This window comes from Leguminivora glycinivorella, chromosome 24 (genome assembly GCF_023078275.1).
Source record: "Leguminivora glycinivorella isolate SPB_JAAS2020 chromosome 24, LegGlyc_1.1, whole genome shotgun sequence".
Lineage (NCBI taxonomy): Eukaryota > Metazoa > Arthropoda > Insecta > Lepidoptera > Tortricidae > Leguminivora > Leguminivora glycinivorella.
In genome coordinates, this window is record NC_062994.1 from 840,380 (window position 1) to 862,030 (window position 21,651).

Genomic DNA, 21,651 nt, shown 5'->3' on the forward strand with positions numbered 1-21,651 from the left:
TCATTACCAACATGTGTTGGACTGATTTTAACCCTAAGACACATAATCAACCCCTAAAATGTCCTTTTTATAGGACACTGGGCACTGCACGCTATCTCTATTGGAATAGATAATACAGTTTTGTACCTAATTTAATCGGTAGGTAATATGGACGATGGCTTGGCAATGTTTTAACTCTAAGGCAACTTCGATTCCAAAAAGCTGAAGTTCTGTCTAATTTACCAACTTTATTATTTATTTAAGTTTTTCGTCAAAATATCTCAAGTTGTCTTAGAGTATCGCTTGTGTAAGCTTGCCTTGAGTGGATGATAAGATTCGTATCGACAGTTAACAATTTTCTTTATTAAAAATTGTAAAAACGCTTACTACGGCACAGGTCCCGTCGAAAGCGAGTTAGCGATGAACTATCGGCGGTAGAAAGGAACAGAACATAGTCGCTCCCGTGTAAATAAAAGAGACGCGATGATAGCTCGAGCGAGTTATTGTCCCAGAGCTGCAAGAACCTCTTTTTGACACATGACAGCGTCCACAAAACGTAAACTCGCGCGACCTTAATGAAATTTTAAATAAAATCCTGTAATAACATTTGAAAAATCTAGTACTTAAAAACAATATTTCGCTTACTTTAAACATAATCTAACACATGTTACATTTTTGCGGATCGTTAGTGAGTATTTTACGATATTAATTTATCGCAGGATTTACTTATTATGTCATTTATCATTCATTTTTATTTTTAAACTAGTGCTGTGGCAGTCTGTCATTTCGATTCAAATGACATTTCAGTAAGTTGATAGAAATCGTATATTTAAGTGCCTCCTTGTACATAGGGCCTAATCGATTCAACCAATTCGAAATTAATCGCTAGATTTGGCAAACGATACGTCTTAGCCACATCGCAACATACATCAAAACAAATGTGTCAAAAATGTGAACTTACAGATCCGGGACAATAGTTTGTCGCCGAGCGATGGACTAAATCGCTCGCTCTCTTTTTTATTAACACGGGAGCGAGTTTTGGTTCGTTTCTATTACTGATAGCAGTGATAGCTCATCGCTTGCTCGCTTTGAATGACACCAGTGCCTAAAGCAAACATAAATAAAAAAAAACTAAAAAGTTAAGAAAAGGGTAAAATCATGGATATTAATATGACGTAAACATAAAATGCCTTATACATACTGTTTTGTTACACTCTAGTATACAATATAATGTCGCTAAGTTGATATTAGCTTGTTCTATTAGGTTTTCAAGGTGTTTACTGATATATGTGAATTTATGTAATTCTTACTTTTCAGATAATCGCCACTACTTTGAAAAAATCTCGTATCTCACGCTGCTCCTCAAAGTTAAAACGCAGTAAGTCTATATGCATTCCATACATACTTACTACAATTTTATTTTCATTGACAGACGAAGATACAATTTTTTTTTTAAAGTAGTGATGATATATCTATATATAGTTTAAGCACAAAATGGTGATTATTCTATGCGTATTTTCAACAGCTATGGTAGATTTGTCGAAAAAAATATTGTCACTGGTTCTGTAAGGTCCCAGTTGATTTTTTTTTTCTAGTATGTAATCATACATATATTACTCGCAAAATTTCAACCCTTCAAATGCCACACCTATTGATAATGACCAATGTCATCGTGAAACTTGGCAGAATATACAAAGGTTGATATTTGGCGATATAATGAAAAAAATGGGTCAAAAAATAGCCATTTTAAGTTACAAAATTCACATATATCAGTACTTGGCAGTTGTTCCCTACATGTGACAGATGGCGCCTCGGGCCGCGCCTTCATGCCAAAAATCGTTGGTTATTGTTTGTGGAAAACGCTGTTTGATTGTCTGTTGATTGCTGTATCGAAGACTTCTAATACTGATATAACGATAAATTAACATTTCTTTTTTTTTGCCACTTTTATAAAGTGTTATATTTTTGAAAAAAAAAAATGCTATTTCTACTCAGAATTACTGGCCTTCTCAATCCTAGTAGTTAAAAAAATTGTCCCATACGATTTGTTGATGACGGCCTCTTTACGTATTATATACTTTCTACCTTTATACTTTTTCTACCTTTTTTATGATATTTTTACATGTCATAGATCTGTTCTGTCACCTAATGTCTAATGAAATAAAACCATACTAGTGTTTGCAAGACTTCTTTTTATTAATATTATCTCAAAAATACTTAATAGGAGTTCAACAGCCCATAAAACCATCACGATTTTTTCTTATTTTGTTACCATTTTTCGTACATGTTGTATGGGGTAACAAAAGAGGAAAGTGACAAAAATGTATGGAAATTCTGGGACACTTTGTCTCCCAGTGAGATTGAAAGTACTCGTGATTCTGAGTACAATTGACCTAAAATTCCCTAAAACAGTAAAAAAAAAATTATTGGCAAAAAAAAAGAAATGCTCAAATGAGACATGTATCATATGTGATACAACTTTCAAACACGTGTATCATATGTGATACAAAGTTAGGTTTTGACATTTGAAATGAATATGAGTTTGTCACAACTAAAATCGTTGTAACATAGTTTCAGCAATACTGATGTGGTGCGAAAAGGGTTTCCTTCGTTTTTTTCCGGAAACGTTCGTATTTGTCACGCTAGTTCAGTCAATGTCAGTACATCTTGTACTGAGACTGACTGAAATAGCATGACACGTTCGTACGTTTCCGTAACAATACGAAGGCAAATCTTGCCGCACTACATCTGTATGACCCAGTGATTTTATATGCAATATAATGAAAAGAAAAAAAAAATGGACAAATATATAATTTAAAAAACGATACTCCCAGTGTTCGATACAATAACTGAATGACAAATACGTTCTAACTGTAGAAATCGTTTGTATTTATATAAGTTATCATGTACATTTCTAACAATTGAAAAGAATTTGATTTTTTAAGCCCGGTAAACTATGTGACGGTTAAAAACTATATTTGTGAGTGTGCACGGGAAAACGTACCACTGTCGATTGCTATAAAGCCGCTTTGTCAGTTTATTTATATAAAGATACAAGTATAACCGACAGAGTGGAACGTTTTACTAAACACACTCACATTTCATTTGCTGTACAGTCATCACGGGATAAGTATATCGGAGCGGCCAAGGTTTAAAATTATCTTTACATGGACTTAACACTCGTTATAATAGTGGTCTAGAACCATGGTCGAGCGATAAACGATAAAACATCAGTATGCGTAGTCCAATGCACAAACGCTCAGGATAATATCTCTTTCGTAGCTATCTATCTCTATCGCTCTTGCGTATTGGCGCGACGGAACCAGACTACATTTCTGCGGCGTTTCGGTGGCGTTTCGCGTCGCAGAAATTCCATTCGGCTGTGGGGCCAAGCCGTCTCTATCGCACTTACAAATAATGCGAAAGGGACGACCTGACCCCCTTAGCCGAATGGCATTTCTGCGACGCGAAGCGAAAACTAAACGCCGCGAAAGGTAGTCTGGCTCTGTCGCGCCAATACGCAAGAGCGATAGAGATAGATATCTACGAGCGTTTGTGCTATTCGGCTTCGGGGCCTGATTTTATATTATTTATCGCGCGACCACGCTTGCCTGCCAGATATTGATAAGTATTTTGGCTGTTTGTTGACATTACAGCAATTAAAAATAGTAGAAAAGTCGTACTATGGTACTAACATTTTGTGCCTTTTATTTCCTAGAATCGTTTATATAGTTTACCTGGCTCCAGTCATCTAGGAAGATTAATTATAACGCAAGTAATAATAGTTTTTAAATCAGTTTCATGTTATATGTTAAAAAAACTAAGTACATGACAAACGTGTCATAAAAAAATACCAATATTTTGACATTTAAAATATCCTAGGGAAGTGGAATCATATGTTTAAGCACCATATCTAAGCTTTATTGACGATTACCAGTGAAAATTGGATTCTACAAGCTAGGAAGAACTTTTGTATGTGGGCCATTTTTTTTTTTTTCAAAGTTGTCCACCCCACTTTTTTTGTAACATGGGCTTTTTTACGCGATTCATACTCAGAATCGCGAGTTCTTTCGATCCTGATAGGAAGAAAAAAATGTCCCAAGACTTCCATACATTTTTTAAACAGTTACCGCCACACAAAATGTATGAAAAAATGGTAACAGACTGGGAAAAAACATTGGGACACTTTTTTTCTCCTATTAGGATTGAAAGAGCTCGCGATTCTGAGTGGAAACCACATAATTTCCAAATGCAAAAAAATGTGGGGTGGACATCTGAAAAAAAGGGCCATGTGATCATTTATCTTATTGAAATCATCATAAGGTCACGTCTGAGCGTCGTTTAAACATATAACATGAACAATCTCTTTTTAATTCCAATTAGTTAACCCTTCCTTCGATTCTAATGCTTTAATATTTAGATAACTCATTTTTACACAAATTGTATGTTCTGATCAAAAGTTTTATAAACGCTGGTTAGCATATTTCCTGCTCCATTGCGATACGTCACATTTACACATGTATCAAATATGATACACTATACATACAAATGTATCATATGTGATACACGGATAAGAATAGCAGGGAATATGTTAAGTTGTAAATCTCTTTTGGTTTTCACATGTTGCTTATTATGTATGTTATGCAGAATCAGTGTGTAGGTTTTTGTTTGAGAATCTCTGAGAAACTGTTGGAATAATTGTGTGTGCATTGAAGTCTGTTATATATTATAAGTTTGGAAGTTTCTACGTTTGTAGTTATTTTACGGTATCATTATATAAGAATAAATCGTCATTAAAGTGAAATGATATTACAAATTATAAGTTTTATCTTAAATTTATGAGGAAAAGCACAGGTAAATATTGTTGACTCTTATATAATGATACTAAATAAAAACCCTTACTAGTAAACATTTATAAGAAAGAATATTTCGGTTATTGTCCTCTAGCCGCCCAGTGGCCTATAAAAGGCCTTTCATTCCATTGTATTGTGATCTTTATTTGTCGGCGACTAGAGTTTGTTGTTACTTTTGGCATTACAGTTTAATGCTGACTTGTGTGATTTTTTTAATCCTTGTTTCCATGCCATACGTATGTATCATATACGCATCAAGGGGGAACTTTTTGATATGGCTTAACTTTGTGATATTGGCATTTGATTCTTTGTGATATGTAAGATAGATTGTACTCAAAATATTCTTTCTTCTGATAATGAAAAAACTTCAGGGCACTTGCAACAACTATTTATACAGTCTAACATGACTTGGGGCATTTTCAGAAATTGAGACCCAAAATTAGTGACAGATGTTAAAAAAATTAACTCGATGTCAGTTTTGTGACGACAATTAAGAATAAAATTTGTCTAAAAACAAACTTTTTTCAAGTTATAAATGTAGATTATTGCTTATAGTTTACGTAATTAACACAAAAGCAATATTTTTATTGAAATTTCATGCTTATTAATGTCGTCACAAAACTGACATCGAGTATTTTTTTGTTAACTTTCATTAATTTTATGTAATTTCTATGTAAAGTTTTAGTAATATCACCGCCCACAATATCTCTGCTTTGCCTAAAGGTTGACTGGTAGAGAATGCTGTCTGGCATTAAGTCCGCCTTTTGTACTATAAGTTTTTCTTTCTTTGTGTACAATAAAGATTAAATAAATAAATAAATTTTGGGCCTCAATTTTTGATAATGCCCCTATATATGTAATTAGTCTATGGAATTACAAGCTGGCAAAAAAGAGTTGTCTCGTTTCCTCACATATATTAATAAGAAAGGGATAACATTATGTTGCTAATTTTTAATTTGTACTCTTTTTGCAAGGCATTCAATTCAATGTGTGTGTGTGTGTGTGCGTTTTTTTTTAATTTTGTAGCGACAATGTTAAAGATGTTTCCTTAGTAAGGGTTTTTATAACAACTGCGAGTAACTTCTAAAACCATTTCAATGCAACATCTGGAAGTTTCGATAGTTATACGTTATTGTATTTAATTGTGTAAAATTGCATTTATAAGGTAAACCGCTTGAAAGCTGTGTCAAATATTATTCATTATTAATTGATTCATGTACGATAGTTATGAATAAAATGATTTTTAAGCCTTTATTGGATTTATTTTATTTTTGTCAGAACCTAACTGTGTTTTAGCCGATATAGGTATGTGAGTGTGTTTAGCAAAACGCCCCTTTATGTCGGTCATCATAAAAACAAGATTTGCTTATATCTTCATATAAATAAACAGACAAAGCGACTTTATAGCAGTCGACAAAGTGGGACGTTTTACTAAACACACTCACATATGAATATCAAAGGAACATTATTTACATTATTCAAAATGTAGGAATGTATCATATTTGATACATGCGGCAGTAGGTATGATTTCAAACTGAAACTACACAAAATACAAGTCTCCTCTGTTACGGCAAAAAAAAAATATTATAACATATTTTAACTGTTTTTTTTTTAATCAACTTGTATCTGCTTTATATTCGTTTATGGCAAATATATAGTAGATTTAATTTATGTTTTATGCCGCGATCGATTTAGAAATATGGTAACTTTGCCACCATATTTATTCCAGTAAATTTTAAACAGAATTATTGGAAATCGGCAACGCGTAAGCAATAAATAAATAAATACTTTCAAGGCCACTTTATTTACATTTAGTCCAGAACATTCTTAACCGTGTTACATTTTTGGGCCGATAATACAGCTTTTTCTATCAATTGTGTAAATAATGACTAATTAATGGTTGTAAATAAAATGGCTGATCGGTGAGTAATTGTTTATTATGCTTCAGTAGGCTATTTAAGCACGTTGTGCTAAGATATAAATAAAATATTAATGCTAGGAAAAATAAATCAAAAACAATTGAAGTTCTTTTATTTGTGATACGAGAAACCGTGAAGGAAAATATAAGGTAAGTTTTTTTTTAATGCATATTTGTTTTTGTAATTTCTGTATTGTAATAAATTTAAAGTGTATATATTTGTTTGATAAAATTTTGTGTCGTCCCCCACATCACAGTTGGCCCGACGCTACGCTTGCGAGACGCTAGATGCGGGAGGGTCCTAAAACCTAGTTGGATTAAGAGCAATATTTAGGAAAATGAAATTAATTAAATACTTAAAATACAACTAATGCATAAAATCAAACTATACATACCTTTCTAGATAAACTTTCCTCTAATGGCGCTCGCACACTTTCTTTAATACCACGTCGGTGGCAAACAGGTATACGGTCCGCCTGATGGAAAGCGGTCACCGTAATCTATGGACGCCTGCAACTCAAGGGGTGTCACGTGCGCGTTGTCGACCCATTAGAAACTTTTACACTCCCTTTTTGAAGAACCCCACACTGGTTGTAATATGGGTGAATCAACTTTTTCTTACCTGTTATTACCATGGTTACGGTCCCCTGACTCCCCTGAGTCACGCTGCTTTTTTTGCAAAATTATGCTACTTAAAATTATGCAAGCATGCATGTAGTCGATGTTTGTAGGTGACAAATTAAGTAAAGGGCTTGTTAACACCAGAAAATGCATGTTTGCATAGTTTAAGTAGCATAGTTTTGCTTAACCAGCGTGACCCAGGGGACCGTAGCCATGCCAATAACAGGCAAGAAAAAGTTGATTCAGCCATATAGCATTTATAGCAGCCCAGTGTGGGAGCATCATAAGGCTTTTCTTGCCCCGAATAAAATAAACTAAGTTTTTCCTACCTCACCTGACCTTATATAATATTTTTAGATCTGATCCTAGTGTATTTGATAAACATGTATCAATGAGGAATATTTGTCAGAGAAAATAACAAAGAACTGTCAAAAACAGCTTTATTAAATATCAAATGACGTACATTTAAACAAATAATCGCGAACAATACTCGACGCACAAACACAGTAACAAATCAATATAATTTTTAGCTTTATTTTATTTCAGATTGTCAAACTAATATCGAGTATATTGTGAAGACAGAAAATACATTTTTGCAACAAAGGTGAGTGGTCCTTACTTCTTTTTTAATTTTGTTGGAACAGTTTGCTATAATAAATGCCATAATTATACGTAAATTTAGTCCTTTTGTCTGAATTCGTGTACGTGAGCATTACTGCCCGGCAAACTTATGAAAACATCTGAAAAATTGAGTACCTACCTCCTATGTTTGAGATTTCGATCTTAATAGTTGCTATAACCCGGCAACCTTCAAATCAAGAGTGAACAGGCATCTTCTGGGCGAGCTCACTCCATCGTAGGCCACGTCTTTGCCTTTGGCTAGTCTGTGGCCAAGAGTAAGCCCATTTATAATTTAAAAAAAAACTAAAGCTATAGTAAAATTTGAATTGGTTCCCATGTAGGTATATAAATTGTTACTGCAGTAGAAAAATTTAAGGAGTATACTTTGTACTACCGTTGGGACAGTGTTCCACCTAACAAAATCTACACGTACATGTCAAGGATTCAGACTATTTCAGACCTTAACATAAAATAAATAATAAACCAGTATTCTGCAATAACATGTAGACGAGGCTCCAAGGGGATGTTCGTTTGCAAAAATAGCGCACCTCATTCTGACTTCTGATATATATTGTATAGATCCCAGACATCCTATAAACAGATGTTGCCAACCAGTTTTGTGCCCCCCCCCCCCCCCTACCCGGCAATTAAAGATAGCATACAAAGATTTATAAAAAAATATCAAATATTTACATTTTCTCTAAAAATTTTTTAGATATTTTACGAAAATGCTTCATTTTTGAGTTAACTTTAAGCCACTATAGATTGAGAACTAATGAATATATTTTAATAATTATTATTTCAAATAACTTACAATAGTCCATTGTTTGCGAACCAATAGTTTGTAAGTACAGTGAAAAAGTTGCATGGAGGAGCGGGGGGAGCAATCAAAGATGGCGAGTTTCGATATTTCAATATATTTCTTAAATATCGGTTTCTGAGTGGAATTTCATTGCGGGACAATATAATTGACAGATTAAAGTGGGAGGAGGAAAGCAGGAGTAGAAAAACAATTTAGAACAACAGTTATACACAACGTTTGGCCACGAGAGAAATATCGAAACTCTCCATCTTTGATTGCTCCCCCGCTCCCCCATGCAACTTTTTTACTATACTAACTATTAGTTTGGTTACAAAGGACTATTGTTAGTTATTTAAAATAGTAATTATTAAAATATATTCATAACTTCTCAAGCAATTGTGGTTTAAAGTTAACTCGAAAACGGAGCATTTTATTTATTTATTTAAACTTTATTGCACAATTGGAAAAAAAAGTACAAATGGCGGACTTAATGCCTTAAGGCATTCTCTACCAGTCAACCATAGGGCCAAACAGAAATTCGCGAATGTGGATTTTAGTAAACTTTAAAAAAAATCTTACAGAAAGTGTAAGAAATGTTATAGTATGCTGTATATATTCGTGAACTACTCAGTAAGCCCTTTCATTTAATACCCCACACGGCATGGTTTGATAAAAAAAATCTTTGTATGCCATCTTTAATTGCCGGGGTGCGGGGAGGGGGGAGGGGGGCCACACAAAACTGGTTGGCAACATCTGTTTATAGGATGTCCGGGATCTCAGAAGTATATCAGAATATCAGAATATCAGATAGGGTATATCAGAAGTCAGAATGAGGTGCGCTATTTTTGAAAACGAACACCCCCCTGGAGCCTGCTCTAATGTTACACAAGAAAGTCAAGAAAGGCCGCAAAAATATATGAGAACATCTTATTTGTAGGGCCACAAAATGTTCGGCCTTCAAAGAGTACAAAATACAAATATTGTTACTTCAAAAATGAAAATTTTCTTTTTATTCCAAATTTGAAAAAACTTTTCCAACTTTTTGGAACTTGCAGAACTCTTGCCCAATTTTTAAATTATCAACTGCAAACTAAACTTTGTAATCCATTACCGTCGTTATTGACACAGTTGTGAAGGTGTGCTACGACCGCTTCCTCTGCGCAGTTGATCGGCAATAGTCTTCGAGCCAGGACAGCCGACGGTTGTGAAGATGCTGGCCAAAACACTCGTTGTGTTCGCAGCTCTTTCTTTCGCCGCGGGAAAGCAAAGTAAGTAAACTCTGTCAAACAAGTCTGTCAGTAAATAAGAACAAAGAAAACTATAGGTATCCTTTTCTCTGGCACCCTAAAGAAAAGGATGCATATAGTTTTCTTTGTTCTTATTTACTAACAGACTTGTTTGACAGAGTATATCTTACCATTCTTACCTTATCTAAGCAGTTTCAAAAAAATTGTCAGCAAATTTTAATTGGACATTTAGCAATATTAAATCCACTTTCGTGAGAATTGTTATAATTAAGAAAATATAGATACAAGAGAACCTTTTAATGACGAAATAGAACTTATTAAAATCTCAATTTATCAAAAAAATCTTGGTAACAAAATAGAAATAATAAAAACAAATTTAACTTTTTCCTTAATTTTTGTACAAACTTTTTGAGAACTGCTGGTCTTAACGTTTGTCATACAAGAGTCAAGACAATTGACAGTTAAGTACCTAGGGTAAACTCGCCTCATTCGGTGACACGCCTAATTCGGTGAAACAACCAAAAATCGTCTTTCGGAATAGTGCTTCAAAGCTTGTATCACCGAATTAGGCGTGTCACCGAATGAGGCGGGTTTACCCTACATAACCTACATTTAACTATTCTCTCGGCAAAATTTTAAAAGGCGACTAGATCAAGTTTCAGTTTCAATAAAATTGGCTTAGAAAAAAAACGATTCTAAAATAGAATCCTGGAATTAGTAGGGATTGAAATGTAAATGGACACAGGGAAGAAATAATTTTGCAACTAGTTACCATATTGCTTAAATATTGTAAGGTACAACGGGGTAATTTCGACTGGTGGATAAAATAAAAGGAACTGATCCATTTTTTTCCATGTTTTACAATGTTTGCATTATTAATTAGATTGTCCACTGGTTCTATATGACTCGCGTGTTCAATGGAAACATGTGGAACTCAAGTGAATAAAGTAATAATGGATCAGTTGTAATAAACCCCCAGTCGGGATTTGCCCCGCTGTACCTTAAGTAATACATTTATCACACTCGCACAGGGAGTTATAGAAAAAACGTTCTCCTTAGGGAGTTAGGGTACAGTATTAAACTTTTTTTAAATCTTTTGACATATTTTTATATTGCAAGTATGATTAAAAACATTGTGTAGGTATAACTCGGGCCGTAAGAATACTAAGAATATTGCAAACTCGAGTCTTTAAAAAACTTTAATTGTTAATTTACCAGCCGGCGATGTAGTCCACCCTTGCGCGCTACGCGATCACCACTGCATCCGGGACAACTTAAAGGCGAACTCCCACTGCCAGCCCAAGGTCCGGGGTTCGCTTCCCGGCAAATACACCATCGGGCAGTGGCGGTTCGAGACGCCATACTTCAACGCGTCGTATATAGACCAGGGTCTGATTGTCAGGAATCATAATAAGTGTTATGTTTCGGAATTCTTGTAAGTATTTTTAGTTCGTTTTCACATTATCCGATCCGATGGATGTCAGAAGGATTTCAATGGAATAAATCCAAGATGGCGCCGGTAATGTATGGGATATTGGTCACATCCGATGTTGGATCGGATAATGTGAAAACGCACTTAGGTATAAGACAATTGTATGTTGTGTAAAAAAGTTATTTGGCCTCAAATTCACTTGTAAATTTTAGTATCTTCTGGTTGGGGTGTCCATGGCCGGCAGTGATCGCTTACCATCGGGCGACCTGAGTACTCGTTTGCCTCCTATCATATAAAAAAATACAAAAAAATAAAGGGACAAATCGCGCTTGTATAGTTGGTTGTACACCCATCTCAAATGTCGGCAACGCACCTCCAACCCTTCTAGTGTTTCGAGTGTCTATGGGTGGCAGTGATCGCTTACCATCAGGCAAACTGTCTACTCGTTTGACTCCTATGGCATATAAAATAGGTTTAATTAACAACTTGAAACTTTATTCGCAGCTTCAACAAGAAGACGGAAGTAGCTGTCATCGCCATTGACTGCCCGAACATCGACTTCGAGTCTGATCGTCTGTTGCTACAACATTACTCGCTCAAAGAGGATACCACTTATAACTACCACATCAGGGGCACCTACCGTGAGTAATCATTTTCATTCATTTCATTCGATTCATCTACTCTAGCCTCGTGGCGCCCAATGTACTTTCTAAAGTACATAATGGTTTCAATGGAATTTTAACTTTCATGTAAACCAATAAAACATAATTTCTTTTGTTTCTAAATTTTTTCGAACATAGAAATTGAATTGAATCTCAAGTATAATGCTTAGCCTCGAGGTTGACTGGTAGAGAATGCCTTAAAGCATTAAGTCCGCCTTTTTGTACTGCAAGGTTTTTCTTTTGTGCAATAAAGATTAAATAAATAAAAGAATCAAAATTCCCTAGGAAAAATTTTGTATGGTGGGCGCTACGAGGCTAGAGAAGTTCACATTATCCGATCCGATATCGAATTTAGGACTGATACATTACAGGCGCCTTGGAAACAACGCTGAATGGATCGTGTGAAAGAGGATATGAGGAAGAAAGATGTGAGTGTTGAGATGACGAAAGATAGAGGAGAATGGAAGAGGAAGACGTGTTGTACCGACCCCACATAACGTGGGATAAGGGTAGGAGGAAGAAGAAGACATTACAGGCGCCTTGGATCTTTTCCATAGAAATCCTTCCGACATCCGATATCGGATCGGATAGTGTGAAAACGGACTAAGGACCCATTTAGACAGTACGTGAACTCGCATAAGTAGTTTTCCCCCTCACTAGTTCGGAAACACGTGTTTTGTCTTTAATACCAGCGGGTAAAAACGCATTTTATCTACTAGTGGATAAAGTAATTTGACCTTAAATATAGTCATTTTTTCTGCTTTAAAATTGATAAAAATGAGTGAATCTAGTGATGACGATGATTTACCACCTGTGGAACTACTGGAAGCAGTGATAAACGCGTTTTTTGCGTTGTACTTTCCTCGCTATAGTGAGGGGAAAAGTTTTGTGTTACACTCGGGTGCAAATGTATTTTACTTCTCGTGTGTTAAAAAACTCGCAAGTTCAGGATTCTATTCTCGAACCACTCGCTTCGCTCGTAGAATCCTTTGTCTCTCAACTGTAGAATCCTTTCACTTGCTCGTTTTTCACTTCCACACTCGGCGTTAAAATACAAATATATTTATCCATGGCATGTACCGTTTCTCTACTTTTAAATGTTTAAAAAGTCAGACTGCAGATATTGCAGGACGTCGTCGACTCTAGTTTTGTTTTTATTTGCAGCTCTGATCCGCCTGACGATGAACGTGCCGAAAGCGCATCGCCTGAACATCTGCAACGGGTTCACATTTGCCGACGTCACGGCTCTGCCCATCTTCCACATCAACCCTAACGGTAAGTGATGTGGGACGAACGGCCTAGCGCGTGACCCTACCTGCTAAAACTCGGTCCTGGGTTCGAACCACGGTGAGGGCATTTATTTGTGTGATGAACACGGGCGTATGGGATCGCGCATGGGAACACAGATATTTCCTTCAGAGTCATGGATATTTTCTATAGGTACATATAATTACTTGTATATTATATATATCGTTGTCTGAGTACTCACAACACAAGCCTTCTTGAGCTTACCGTGGGACTCAGTAAATTGTCCTATTGAATCCTGAGTTTTTGAAACTGTTGAATTATGCCCAAAGCTGTAGTAAAATATGAAAATAATTTATAAAAATCGGCTATAGCATCGGCTACTTGTTTAAATTATGAATGTGATTAGTGACTACAGTCACCGGCATAAATAAGTGATGATTTTTATACCTTGTCGCTTTTAATCGTTTGACAATTTCGTATGACATTTCATACACGACGTTAAAGCGACAGGGTACAGAAATCATCACTTATTTATGCCGGTGACTACTAACACTTTAACACATTCACTACTAGACAAAAAAATACGCACTGTGCTTGTACATTTTGTATGCCGACTACTCGACCGGCGGGTTCTCCTGCATCTGAGCAAAGTTCACGAGTGCCCGCTAGGCGGGTTCTCGGTTGGTCTTCGGTTGTGTTTTAATTAATCACCACTCGTTTCGGATTTCCTCTGTTCTGCACTTGTATAGTAATGTACGTCTTTCCCATCACGGAACAATGGTGTTCCGGACCTTTGGGAGACGGGCCGAAGCCAACGCGTAGAGGCCATTTTCACACTTTAATGAAATGAAAGGGGTACACTGAGCGGATGTTGCCCTTGTCGGTATCATGGGACACACGCAGAGGCAACACCCGCCAGGGTGTAAGGACTATTTGAGAGTTCATGGAATCTAAAATGAACTGGGCTAATGGATGAAAGTGATGAACTAAATATTGGGCTATGGGATAAAAAACCGGACTAATGATAGATAACCCTCTGTACTCTGTAAATGAGTACATGGAATTGAATTTGTGATAGCATGCATTTGATTACACTGACTTCGGATTTTATTTCATTTGTTAATTTTATTGTGTTTTGTGTATTTCTCTTTGTAAATGACGATCCTTATTGGGAGAAACTATTAATTTTAATATTTTCAATTCATAATGTAATTTTTGACGATCATGATGAGAAGATAAACATAACTTTGGCATGTAACAAATTTATAGTGTAATTTTTATCATGAAATAAAGAAATCTAAATCTAATATAATATACCGTAATGTACTAATATTATTTCACGCTGTTTTTCGTGTTTTTTCCACAGACAAGCCAACAGCAAAGTTCCTGACCCCCGATCTCTCCTACCTGAGTATCTTCGAGCGAGAGACATTCTTCTACCGCGCCAACTATCTGCTCAGGGCGTATGTCAACGCGTACATCTGCGACTTTGGATGCAACTAACTCTTTAGATTGTTTTAGATACCTGCAGTACTTTTTAGACTAGAAACTAGCATACTTTAAAACTATTTTCGTATAAAGTTTACGGCAAAATTCGATTTTTATACTTAAAAGGCTTTAAACAGACAAAAACGTTAAGCCTACATTTGTAACTTTGGATGCATCTAACTTACATTACATATGTAGTTATTACCGATTATACCATTTTTAAGTATTTTTCAACAGTTGCCATCAAATAAAACGAGTTCTTTTAAGTAAAATTATTAACTAGTGTTTTATAATCAAAACCATTGTCGCAGAAATTTACATTCCTTCTAAATAAAGAAACTAAAACTTTATTGTTTTATTATAACCGTCCCTTGTATAGCGAGAACCCGCCCCGCGGGTTCTTCAGCATCTGAGCAAAGTTCACGAGTGCCCACACGGCGGGTTCTTGGTTGCGAAAGTGATAATGAAAATAACAATTAAAAAAATGATTTTATTCAATGCACAACTTTTGTAAAAGCATTACGTGAAATATCACACGATTAGTAAACTTACAACTAAGTTACATATCACATATAATATTATACCGTCCGGTTATATTCCATATTTTCTTGAGGGGCCTATTTCACTCGTCACCTTGGTGCGTAGCCGAATGGCACAAACGCTCACGATACGCTCATGAAACGAAACGCTCGTAGATATCTATCTCTATCGCTGCGTATTAGAGCGACAGAGCCAGACTACCTTTCGCGGCGTTTCGTTTTCGTTTCGCGTCGCAGAAATGCCATTCGGCTACAGCCCTTATCATGTCGTGACGTGTCTATCGTGTTTTCAAAGTGTAGCCAAACTGAGACGTATACAGGGTGTAAACCTAATACGGGCGAACCTCTTAACGGTGGTGAGTATAGGACATAAAAAATGGAATTAGATAACTTTTACTTAAAATTGAAATATTTTTTTTATCCATACAAATTAATTCGGCCCGCAACGTAATGCAAACACACTCGCGTTTAACGCTCGTTGACAGTTGTCATTGATTGTCATCGCAACAACGTTTACAGTACATTGCTGCTGGTAATTTTTTCAAAAATTCATTATGGGGTGAAAACTCAAAAACACCTCTTAATTAATGATAACAATATTGAATTATATGCCTGGTTTCATTTATCGCCCTTATTAGGTTTACGCGCTGTATAGATAGATAACTATAACAATAGATTCCTTAAGGCACGCCACAGACAGTCTAAAAAATTCATAACCTTAAAAAAGATTTGTATGCAACCTGTCAGTTCAAACTGACAGAATTGTTGATTGAACTGACAGATCGCATACAAATATTTTTTAAGATTATGCATTTTTCAGACTGTTTGTGGAGTGTCTCAAACATCCAAAAAATAATTTGATGTAACTTATTTAAATATTTTGCCATAATAAAGACACCCCCTTACCTATTCATAAACGATGACTAAAGTTATCAACTTATCAAGCCGATAAAGTTCGTTTGTCCCTTTCTATCACACCAATACATCGGAAAGGTACAAACCAACTTTATCGGCTTGATAACTTTAGTGAACTTTATGAATATGGTGGTTAGGTACTGAGTGATCAACGTAAACAGGTAGAGAGTTCTTATATCGATAAGCCCAATTATCGATGCTCTAAATTTGTCGATATAAATACTTCATATAGCTTGGCTAAACTTTGAAAAAATCAGCAATTCTCTTATTGACAAAATAATATAATCATAATGAAATATTAATCAATATAAATGATTATAATTATATCCAAATCGTCAAATAACTTCATAGGTAATATAACCAGTTCATAAATATTTATTTACCTACCAGTGGCGGAGCGTACATAAAACCCTATTGTCTTTTTAACCCTTTGACCGCCAAAGTTAACCCGTTAACTGCTAATCACAACACGTTGTCGTTTTGCCTCTACGACGCATTTTCACTACATACGGGCCACGGAAAATGTTATCGGCTACAACGTATCGGTTCGCTTTTGCTTAAAATCGTCATATATATAAATATACTAATTGATAAAAAGTAAATAAAGATGGAAATCTCTTACAAACAAAAAAACACTGTAAACAAATCAAGCTTTCATTTCTGAAATGGAAAGTTTTAATTCTAATGCAAACATGACCGCACACGATAAGCGTCCAAAGGGTTAGAAACAGTTAAAAAAACACCCTTTAAATTTTGCAGCAAAATTATGTCTTTCTAACACAGAAAGTTTCTAATATACAAAAAACCCTCTCTGCTTAACACATTTACTTCCAGATACCAGACAAAAACGGGCACGTCAGAAGCCGGTCGTTTCTTATCACCGCCTGCTTGAACCCGCCAGGCGGGTTCTCTGGCATCTGAGCAAAGTTTACGAGTGCCCAACAGGCGGGTTCCTGGTTTTGAAAATGTTAAAAACCACTGAGCCAAATTCGACCTTAGTAACACCCCACCACTGTTACCTATAACCTTAAAGTATTCTAAATAGCATTCTTAAAGCCTTCACAAATATTTTATATTTATTGAAACAGTTGAAATGTGACATTAATTCGTTCGCATTTAGAAAAAATCTAATTTACAATACTATATGAACATTGAGAATATATAATGATCAACTAACGTTTAAAACAATTATGTAACTAACTTTTTCAGTACAGATGGTGTTTTTTTACGCACTAGTGCGAGAAGTGGTTCATTATATGCCAGGTCGAAACTTCGGAGGCTCATCTGTACTGAAAAACGTCGTACGATACACGTGCGAAAAGGAAATTCGTAACCCGTGTCGATTTAAAACACTCCCTTCGGTCGTGTTTTAATTTATCGCCACTCGTTTCGAACTTCCTTTTTTATATCGTCACTACTTTTAAAAAAACTTGTATCTTCGTCTGTCAATGAAAAGAAAATTGTAGTAAGTATGTATGGAATGCATATAGACTTACTGCGTTTTAACTTTGAGGAGCAGCGTGAGATACGAGATTTTTTCAAAGTAGTGACGATATGTATCGTAATGTACTATTTCGGCATTTAGGCACTGGTCTCACCCAAAGCGTGTAAGCGATAAGCTTTCGGTGATAGAAACGAGCAAAAGATAGTTGCTCCCGTGTAAATAAAAGAGACGCGATGATAGCGCAAGCGAGTTAGTTCGTCGCTGAGCGTAACGTTTTAACGTAACGTTACGTAAAAGTAACGTGAGTCACGACTTCATTGAATGTTTATCCATACTAATCCATACTAATCTTATAAATGGGAAAGTGAGTGTGTCTGTTTGTTTGTCCGTCCTTCACGGTAAAACGGAGCGACGAATTGTCGTGATTTTTTAAGTGGAGATAGTTGAAGGGATGGAGAGTGACATAGGCTACTTTTTGTCTCTTTTTAACGCGAGCAAAGCCGCGGGCAAAAGCTAGTTTTAACTAAAGCTGCAAATGAAAGGATCTATGCATATATCTATAAAGCAACACTTAGGACAGATTATCAGTTGAACTTGCGTCGTGAATAAATAATAAATAAATAAATAAATATTGGGGACACCTTACACAGATCAACTTAGCCCCAAACTAAGCAAAGCTTGTACTATGTGTGCTAGCGACGGTATACATACTTAAATAGATAAATACATACTTATATACATAGAAAACATCCATGACTCAGAAACAAAAACTCGCCTTTGTATCTCTATTCCTACAATTGTATTTGTAATTGTACACAATAAATTGATTACTACTACTACTACAAATATCTGTGCTCATCACATAAATAAATGCCCTCACCGGGATTCGAACCCAGGACCGTGGCTTAGCAGGCAGGGTCACTACCGACTGAGCCAGACCGGTCGTCAAATGGAACATGCCATAAAATCGTGACTCATGTTACTCTTTTTTTTTTTTTATGGGATAGGAGGCAAACGAGCAGACAGGTCGCCTGATGGTAAGCGATCACCGCCGCCCATGGACACCCGAAACACCAGAGGTGTTGGAGGTGCGTTGCCGGCCTTTAAGATGGGTGTACGCTCTTTTCTTGAAGATTTGAAGGTCGTATCGGTCCGGAAATACCGCATACGTTACTCTTGCCGTGAATTGACTCCTATTCGTTTCTATCGATAACTCATCGGTTACTCGTTTTTGGTGAGACCAGTGCCTACACGTACCATCTATTTTGGTTACATCTTGTATGTATCTTGATACAGGAAAAATATGATTAGTAAATTATTAGAGATGGAATAAATCATTCCCTTCCTTAACCTCTTAGAAGTCATTTTAAATAATGACTTGTAAAAATGCACTTTATTAAGGTTAAATCTTCTTTCAACTTAGTTATTTTTATCTTTTTTAATGACACAACTTATAATGATTATTAAAATAACACTCATAGACGGACTTTCGACAATTTCGTATATGATACATAATCAAATGTTACAATTCCAATGATGTAGACTCAGTGTACCCTTACCACGAACTTGACCGATATTTTCCCTAATTTTGATAACTTTCTACGCAACTCGCTCATATTTAGTTAATACTGCTGAAATGAATAGAAAGATACGCTAACCAAACTCATAAAATACATATATAATTATAACTCCGTTTAGACAGATAGTGTAACAAAAAAACGTAGCTACCTCTCGGAACTAACAAGAAAAATGTACCTACATTCGTCTAGATCGCGTTACACCTTTGATTGACTCTCGGTTAGATGGCGCTAATAATAATATTTGTCAATTTTAAAATACTAAAGACAATTTTTTACTTATTTTTTTAATTATAATTGGAGGTGCGTTGCCGGCCTTTAACACTTTCGCTACCAAGAACCCGACTGTCGGGCACACCGCTCGTAGAAGCGTAGCCGATTACATGGGTTTCCCCGTATGTAGCGAAAATGTCGTAGCGCCGCGTAGAGCCCGGTTTCGAAAGTGTTAAGATGGGTGTACGCTGTTTTACTTTCTTTTGATAGTAATAGGCTAGTTTCCTACTAGTCAAATCAGCTTCTTTTTAAGAACAGTCAAAATGATTTGCTAATATGAAATGACTATGAAATACCTACTGAGAAGTGACGTCACGGTCAATTCGTTTACTTTATATCTTTCTCTTTGACTTATTAAATAGAAATTATGTTTAAACATAACTACTGTTCATATTTTTCTTCTAATTATGTGGTGCTTTTTGTGCAGCGCATAACATATTTTATTTTAAGTATAGGAAACTGACCTATTCTCTTTAAACTTCGATCAAATTCGTAGTAAGGGTACTAAATATATTATGAGAAGAAGGGCACTTCACAAGCGATCCACAGACTGTCAGACCAAACCCTAAGAAATTAGCTATCTTAAGTTTTAACGTCACTATCAAACAGTAATGAATACATACTGGTATTTATTATAATATGGACATTTTTACATTCATATTACACCACTTTTTATATGAGTACATTTTTTTCACATATTTCGATAAAATTTAGCAAACCTCCCGCAGAAAGCTATCTATTTTAGATAAAGTCACGTTTGTATTACCATAAGGGTTAGTCAGAGCACATGAAACTGTACAGATTAGGCACAATTTTAGCCAACGAGATTTTGTCAGAGAAAAATAAATACAGTTTTCTTTTGAAAAAGAATTTATCCCGTCAAGATTGAGACGCTTTATTAAGCTAAATATTTATCGAAATTCTAAGAAAAAATATTACCCAAATAATTATATCAATGTTATCATCAATCAGTTGGCGAAAATATTCGATTAATCTGTTAATCGATTGATGAAAACGGGTAAGTTTCCGTCATAGATTAAATATAAGAAGATCATACCATCCCATACATTAAAATGCGACCGCCTAAGAACGCGCATACACTACACCACACATAGATGGCGCCACAAAAGAAATATCATGTAGCTTTCGATTATACTTGTAGATGGCGTTAAGTGTCGCTTTTGACACAGATTTATGGCTCGAAAGTGACACTTAACGCCAATCTACAAATAATCGATGGCAACAAGGCATTTTTTTGTGGCGCCACCTATGTGTGGTGTAGTGTATGCGCGTTCTTAGGCGGTCGCATTTTAATGTATGGGATGGTATGATCCTTTTATATTTAATTTATGTTTCCATTCAGTTTGTGTGACCACCAGCAACATCTATTGCATCTTTCCGGTACTCCATTTACACAAGGTGTAAACACTAACCCTTTTTTATATTATAAACTTTCACTAAAGTTATCAAGCCGATAAAGTTCGTTTGTCCCTTTCTATCACACCAATACGTCGGAAAGGGACAAACGAACTTTATCGGCTTAACTTTAGTGAACGTTTATAAATAAGGGGGTAAATACTGCAAAATTTAGACACCGAACAGATTCTTGTTATATACACGTTTTTTTATATACTTTTTTACAAATATACGCAGGGTTGTTTTTGTTTTCATAAATTTACTTATTTAAGAGATATTAGTAAATAAGTACGAGGAACTTTTTACTGCCAGACAAAAAACAGCGCACTACTTCAGAGTTACTGTCTTAGCGGCCACCCGCCTAGCGGGTTGTCCGACAGCATAGTTCACGAGTGCCCAATAAGCGGGTTCCTGCCAGTGTGTGTGTTACTCGTAAAATGGTTTAACTTTAAGGCATTTTCGCGAGAACAATCACCAAAAATATTTTTTCTAAGGTAGGTAAATTTTATGTTTTTCCTAATCAGAATCTGGAGCCTTTTCGAAAAAAATGGTCCCAAAATTTTCTATCATTTTGCATACTTTCCACTTTGTAGCCGCTGTACAAAGTGTTTGAAAA

General features: G+C 35.6%; 1 protein-coding gene across 3 annotated transcripts; it reads left to right on the forward strand.

Moving 5' to 3' along the window:
* The first annotated feature begins 6,785 nt into the window (after nt 1–6,785).
* Nucleotides 6,786–15,221, forward strand: LOC125238718 (fibrohexamerin-like). Of its 3 annotated transcripts, none has more exons than XM_048146130.1 (7): nt 6,786–6,900; nt 7,918–7,975; nt 9,923–10,062; nt 11,257–11,476; nt 11,978–12,114; nt 13,300–13,410; nt 14,750–15,221. In XM_048146130.1, exons 3-7 carry the CDS (start codon nt 10,005–10,007, stop codon nt 14,884–14,886), a joined length of 663 nt encoding a protein of 220 aa, XP_048002087.1. In that variant the 5' UTR covers nt 6,786–6,900; nt 7,918–7,975; nt 9,923–10,004; the 3' UTR covers nt 14,887–15,221. The 3 variants fall into 3 exon arrangements, with proteins under 3 accessions (XP_048002087.1, XP_048002089.1, XP_048002088.1); XM_048146132.1 differs by having other exon boundaries at nt 6,790–6,900; nt 11,260–11,476; XM_048146131.1 differs by lacking the exon at nt 7,918–7,975 and having other exon boundaries at nt 6,795–6,900.
* Nucleotides 15,222–21,651: the final 6,430 nt, after the last annotated feature.